This window comes from Manis javanica, chromosome 11 (genome assembly GCF_040802235.1).
Source record: "Manis javanica isolate MJ-LG chromosome 11, MJ_LKY, whole genome shotgun sequence".
Classification (NCBI taxonomy): Eukaryota; Metazoa; Chordata; class Mammalia; order Pholidota; family Manidae; genus Manis; species Manis javanica.
Window position 1 is genome coordinate 23,639,074 of NC_133166.1, and position 7,550 is coordinate 23,646,623.

Consider the following 7,550-nt stretch of genomic DNA (forward strand, 5'->3'; position numbering starts at 1 on the left):
ATGTACATATGGCATATAAGTACTTGAAAATATGTTCAATGCCACTAATCATTGGGGAAATGTAAATTAAGCTACAATAATGTACCAATAACTACCTATTAGATGGCTAAAAATAATTTAAAATCATGGTACCAGGTGCTGATGAGTCTGTGGGGAAATCACAGCTCATCCATTGCTAGTGGAAATGCATAATGGAAAAGCTGCCTTAAAGAGTAGTTTATATTCTGTAAATATTTTGTGAAGTTAAGCACATATCTTGCCTGTGGTGGCAATCTTACTATTAGATTTTAGCCGAAAGAAATGTCAGTTAATGTTTTTTGTATATCAAACATGTATGATACTTCTAATAGTTTTTGTATCCAGCAAAACGTGAAACACAATCCCAATGTCCTTCTGCTGGAGAAAGGAAATTGACCCTGTCACATCCATACAATGGAATACTGTTAGTAATGAACAGGAATGAGATACTGCTACCTACACAACATGGATGAATTTCAAATGATTTGTGCTAAGTGAGATAATGTAGACCCAGAAAGGTTCATAGTGCTTGATTCCCTTATTAAGACATTTTAGAAAAACAGAAATTCACACGCAGAAAAGAGATAAATGCCTTGGCTACCAGGGTTCTGGGATTAGCTGACTAAAAAGAGGCACCTGAGTATGTTTCAGAAGTGGGATGAAACTGTTCTGTATCTTTATTGTGATAGTAGTTAAGTGTTTATTGAAACTCACATAAATCTAAACTAAAAAAGTAAATTTCACTCTATTAAATGATATCTTTAAAACAAAAATACAATTGAAAGTGGTATCTTAATGTTGCACATTACCATTGGATTCCATTCAATTTAGGGAAAACAGGAATTATCCTAGAACTAATAAAAAGTGCATTTAAAAATTTTTTGCACATGTAAATACACATTCAACCATTTAAATACAATTCAAGCCACAACCCAGTCAGATATACATAATGTACATAATGTAAATATTTTCAAGAATCTTTCCTTTAAAACACCTTTAACGACATAAAATACAGGAAATGTTTATTAATGCTTATGTTCACAATTTTTCTATGTGGGCAATAAGTTGGATGTAAATATTCCATGAAATTCCAGTAGTTAACTAAAATACAGTAACCACATAACGGTATGCTACATACTTAATAAACTTAATATTTCTATGATGTTCTTAATGCCAAAGAAAAAAAATATTATATAACATAAAGTAAAAAGAGAAAGACATAATATACTTCCACATGTGAAATATGCAAAAGTATGTTTACATGACAAGAATATTTGTGATGGCAAACTGTTTTGCTAATGGATATGATTAGTGGTTATTAATATGACCACTTTGTTATTCTATATTTTTTAACCAACAGGTATTTTTGAAATTATGACTGTAATTATTCAGTGCTAAATTAAGTAGTTGCAAAATGATTTAATTACATTAAAATAATGTAATTGTTTGATTTTCAAAAACTTCTGTGGAACACAAAAGAAACAAAGGGAAAGACGTGTTCCTCTTGCATGACTGAAATTAATGAACAGGTAGAATGATGAAATGTTTTAAGAAACATTCCTTTCTTGGACAACTGAAAATTTTGAACTATACCACAGTTATTAATAATGAAATGGTTAGGTGTATCAGGGTTATTCTGATAAACTGGTACATTTTACACCCCACAAAAAATATGTTTAAAATGTAATAAATACTTGTAGACCTATGTGGAAAATGTCGTTTAAGACACATTAAAAAAATATAGAATTCACAGATTGTGTATATAATTTAGGTACAAATAGTTTCAGATATATAAAAATATATTTAAAAGCAAAGACTAAAGGTAAAATACATGAGTAGAAGTAATAAATACAACATCTTATTGCATTTCATTATCTCTATTTTAAAGAAAATTCATACTTTTATAATTTAGAAAGAATGGTATTTTACACAACTTTATTTAGAGCCTGTTCTTCAGATAATATAATGGACACTAGGGAAGTAATTTATACAGAATGCTGAGCCTGCACTCAATTGGGAAAGGAACAGTATAATTAGCACAATGATATGATATAAATGCGCTTTAACTAGTATGCTTGACTAAATTATATATGGCACATCTTGTACAAACACAATAAGATGTAATAAAATGCTAGCAGACTGTGTATTTTTGGCAGGGGAATTTAGCCATATTTCTTAGTTAAGTGAGAAAGGTGCATTCCAGAAAAGTAGGTGGATTATGGTCAAGTTAAAACTATGTATCTACCTGCACTCATATAGACATTAGAAAAAATATAAAAGACTTCTATAAAATTATATTAGAAGTGAATATATCTATGTTTTAAAAAATGGATGATTTAGAATATATTTATTTCCAATATACTGTCTAAGGTAGGGTAGTGAGAAGGTTCCAGAATGAGAGAATGCTTGACTGTACTAAATGCAGCCGATGTGTCCTGTGGGATGTACACTGAGTACTGACCAGTGGGTTCAGCAGTGTGGGGGTCACTGTGACATGCTGTACAATGGCATAGGAAAAGTATCTGACTGGAATGAGTTAAAAAAAATAGAGACACGTACTGAATCCTGAATATATACACAACTCTTCAAGGTGTTTTGCCATGTTGGAGACAGAAAAGGAGAAGGATGGGGAGGAAGAAGAAGGAGGGAGAGAGGTGGAGGAAAGGCTACCAGGGAATGCAGGGGCCAGAGGTTTTACCTGCTTCCCTCTCTTCTTCCCTTCCTTTGCAAAGGACAAATAACAGAATGTGTACAGATAGAGGAGAGCCTGTGAAGAATAAAAATTTGTGGTAGAGAGGACAGAGGAAAGAATCTGCAACCTCCCAAGGCAGAGAGGAGGAATGAGAACTACTTCACATGGAACAAACCAGGGAAATAGTCCAGCAATTATCTACAATTCATCTCTGTCTAGATGTCTATCTAGGGTTATAAACCAAGAGTGGTTTGTTTCTCCTACTCTGCATCAAAAAAGCTCATTGACAAAGAAATTGACCTCATATTAATCAGAGTCCTTGAAAAAAGCTCCCCTATGGACTTGCTCTGGAAAATTATGCCGATTGATATATTCATCTAGCCTCAGCTATCCCTCACCTACTAGGGCTGCTAAAGCTCAACTCACATATGGCAAGAAATGTGGAGAAAATCTGTAGTTTGGGATCCATTTCCAAAGTCACATATTTTTTGGACATAAGACATGAGTAACCCGGTCCTGGATCTGTTTGGTCTTGATCCCATAAATGATGGGGTTCAGCATAGGAGGAGCCAGAGTGCAGACATTTGCCAGCAGGACATGGATATGGGGTGGGATGTGGTGTCCAAACCGCTGAGTGAGCACTGAGAAGATCCCAGGCCCGTAAAAGAGGAGGATGACACACACATGGGAGCCACATGTGTTGAGAGCTTTATGGCGAGCATCTAGAGAAGGGATGCGGAAGACAGTATGGAGTATAAACATATATGACACAAAAATTAGCACGACATCTAAAATCACTGTTAACATTAGTAGGAAAAACCCATACCAGATGTTTACTCGTATGTCATCACAGGAAAACTTGGCGAAGCCAATGTGCTCACAACCAGTTGTTGGAAGGATGTTAGTTCTGCAGAAAGTCAGTCTTTTCAAAAGAAATATTATGGGAAATACTGTAATGTAACTTCTCAGAAAGACAGTCAAACCAATTTTCCCAATCAGCGCATGTGTAAGCATAGTGGTGTATCTCAGTGGGTAGCATATGGCAATGTAGCGGTCAAACGCCATCACCAGCAAGATCCCTGATTCATAGATGAAAGTGGAAGACAGGAAGAATACCTGAGCAATGCAGCGATCCAGGGAGATCTCCCCAGCACGGAACCAGAAGATGGCTAGGGCCTGAGGCACTGTGCATGTGGAGAGGACAATGTCTGCTCCAGCCAGCATGCAGAGGAAGAGGTACATGGGCTCATGGAGGCTGCGCTTTGTGAGGATGATGCAGATGAGCAGGCTGTTCCCAAGGAGGGCGATGACACAGGAAATGAGGAAGGGGATGGAAATCCACATGTGCTTGTCCTCAAGGCCAGGGATGCCCAGCAAGCGGAAGACTGTGTGGCTAACACCAGTGTGGTTTAAGGAAGTCATGCCTGGGACACCCACAAGAGACATTACTACTTATCCACAAACAGAGGAAAACACAGATTTTCCTGTGATATGCTCTGTGAAGGTACCAGGAGCTACTACCATATTCTATACTTCCAATACCTGTGAACACGCAAATCATAAGACACGTACAAAGGTGAAAAGGATGTGTTGCCTTTCCTCAGTGAGTAACAGTCCAAGTAAAAGATATACATGATTCCGACTAATCAAAGTCATGCCACTGTTATGTACTTCTACAGATGGTTATGAATATATACTGCAAACCGGTGTGTATGTCTGGAAGGCAGTATACAGATGATATATGAATTTGAGATTGAGTATTTTCACATAAGATAAGAAGAATGAAAAGTGGGAATCACTATAAGAAATGTTTGCATTCTTGAAATATTCTTAGCTCAGATTGGCTGATGCATTGGGAGTGCTGGAGAGAGGAAAGAAGAGGTAATTTTCCTGATGGTGAAGGGCCTTGTCAAACTTGCTATTTTGTCTCCATCCTAAGGGTTACCTCCATCCTAAGTGGTATCTCAAAACATCTATTAATTAGTTAAGTTACACAATATTTGTTCCACTCCAGGTTCAGTTTTTTGGTGTCCCTGCATTTTAACTACTGGGGAGGAAATCAGCCCCTGTCACCATCCCCTCTTTGGTAAGAAAAATCGCTCTTCCATTGGAGTTACATGCTGGTGAGTCCAGTCATGGGCCTTGAGACAGACATCTGTCTGTATAGTATGCTGGAGGCACTGGGAGAAGGAAGAGGCCAGGGACATGGTTTGATAAGGCAGGGCTTGCGATGATGGAAGATTACAGAAACTGATGATCATCATGTGTTTGGAGAAGGGGAGTCAAAGAGAAGTCTTATTCATTACAGCTGAAAAACAAAGCCAGGGAGCTTAGAGCTTGGGATCTGCCGGCTTGGGTGTCCTCCTGCTAGAACGGCTCCGCTCCAAGGCATGTTCACCCTACACATCCCCACTCAATGCCTCCTCCCCGTAGTATCTTCTCTCATCTGACCGAGATGGCCTGGCGGGCTCCTCAAAGCCCTTCCCAGTCCGGCTGTGAGAGACCTGCCACAGATCCCAGTCATTCTCAGGGATGACAAGACAGGTCTGCAGCCTAAGTCAGTACCTTTCTGTTCTCCCATGTCCCTTCTAATTATTAGGGTACCAGTTAGTTTTTGGATGGTGTATCTTTATTTACTAGCTCTCAGTAACATTAGATAGCCCATATCCTCCACTTCTTCTGTAACCAATCAAATTGCTTCCCTGGTATTTAGCATTCTTTGTCCATATATATCAATAACCTCAAAGAGTCCTGTCACCTCTGGCCTATCTAGGACATAACACTAATTCGTCCATATACTGATCCTGGAACCACCCCAGCCCCACATGTCCAATTCACTCACCAGACTTAGACTGTCTTCAGGTATAGACATGAGACTTGAGCTGTAATTCAGCTTGTTGCATGCCAGGGCTGTTTATCCTCTGTCAAGTGTACCCCTGAGGGAAACACTTACACCAGGACTCCAGGGACAGTGCTCTCTCCACCAACCCTGCTTTCTTCCTATTATGGGCTGGGGCTGTAATACTGTTAACCACCCCCTCACTTCTTCCTGCTCCATTTCTCTCTTGCTTCTCTCAAGATGCTCAGATACAAAAACCATCTACCACCAAGCAAGTCTTGTTACAGGCCTATTTTATTGCAATGAGAATATAAATGCTTACAGTTAATATGGATTCATGGTTTTTAAAGATTTATTCTACATGAAAAGGAATCTATGGTAATTCTTTTTTTAAAATTATCATTGATGTACTATCTTATGATGGTTTCACATATCAAAACAGTGGTTCAGCATTCACCCATGTTTATCAAGTCCTCACCCCTTGTACTGCAGTGACTATCAACATAGTAAGATGTTATGAAGTCATTAATTGTATCCTCCATGCTTTACTACCATCCCAGTGACCTACTTTGTTATGATTGAGAATTATAGTGTCCCTTAACACCCTTCTCCCACCCCCCCCCAAGCAACCCTCCTCCCCCTTTGGTAACCCCTAGTCCCTTCTCACTGTCTATGAGTCTACTGTGTTTTTTGTTCCTTCTATCTCACTTAGTTTTTATATTCCACCAAATGAGTGAAATCATTTGGTATTTGCCTTTCTCTGCCTGATTTATTTCACTCAGCAGAATACCCTCTAGATCCATCCATTTTGTTGCAAATGACAGGATTTCTTTCCTTTTTGTGGCTGAGTAATATTAAATTGTGTGTATGTACCACATCTTTATTCATTCATGTATGGATGGGCATTTAGTTTGCTTCCATATCTTGGCTATCGTAAATAATGCAGCAATAAATATAGAGGTGCATATGTCTTTTTGAATCAGGGATCTTGTTTTCTTCAGGCAAATTCCTAGGAGTGGAATTACTGGGTCAAATGGTATTTCTATTTTTAGTTTTTGAGGACCCTCCATATTGCTTCCCATGACAGTTTCACCAATTGACATTCGCACTAACAGTGTAGGAGAGTTCTGTTTTCTTCACATCCTCGCCAGCATTTGTTGTTTCTTGTCTTTTGGAAAGTGGCCATCCTACCTGATGTGAGGTTCTGTGGTAATTCTATTAGAAGTTCTTAGAGGATTTTTAATACCAGTATCAATCCAAACATATAACTTGAAAATTAATATACAAAGTATTTCTTTTATAAATTTACTTTCTAGAACAATTTCATATTTTAAGAAATATTAAATAGTAGGCAGTTGTTAACAAAACAGTTTCCCCTATTTTCTTACCTTTATTATGTTTGGTATGATTAATGAAACAATATTGATAAGTTATTATAATCTAACTTATCCATCCTTTATTCACACTTCCTTAGATTTTACCTGATATCCTGTTTCTCTTCCAAGATCCTATTTAAGATACTACGTTTCATTTAGAAGACATTTCTCTTTAGGCTGCTCTTGGCTATGACCATCTCTCTGACCTTTCTTGTTTTTGATATTCTTCAGTTTTAATCAATATTGTCTAAATATCTTGTTAACATGTCTCTCTGTTGAGATCTGTCTTTTATTCTTTTTATTATTATAGTGAGATTATAGAATTTGAGTAGGAAGACTATACAGGTAAATTGAACTTAAAATTTTTTTTTCATAATAATAGTTTCAGGTATACAACATAATTATTCAATACTTGTATATATTGGAAAATGATCAACAAAATAGGTATAGTTAACTTTTCACACCATTCATAATTACAAAAAATGTTTTGTGTGATGAGGACTTTTAAGAGCTATTTTCTTAGCAACTTTCAAATATGCAATACATTATTATAAACAACACTAACAATGCTACGATTATATCCCAACACATCATTTTATAACTGGAATTTTGTAACTTTTGATCC

The 7,550-nt window shown here is 37.1% G+C and overlaps 1 protein-coding gene across 1 annotated transcript; it reads right to left on the reverse strand.

Moving 5' to 3' along the window:
- Nucleotides 1-3,187: 3,187 nt before the first annotated feature.
- Nucleotides 3,188-4,132, reverse strand: LOC140844182 (olfactory receptor 52B4-like). The gene has a single exon (XM_073215666.1). The coding sequence runs from the start codon at nt 4,130-4,132 to the stop codon at nt 3,188-3,190; it is 945 nt and encodes a 314-aa protein (XP_073071767.1).
- Between the last annotated feature and the right edge of the window lie 3,418 nt (nt 4,133-7,550).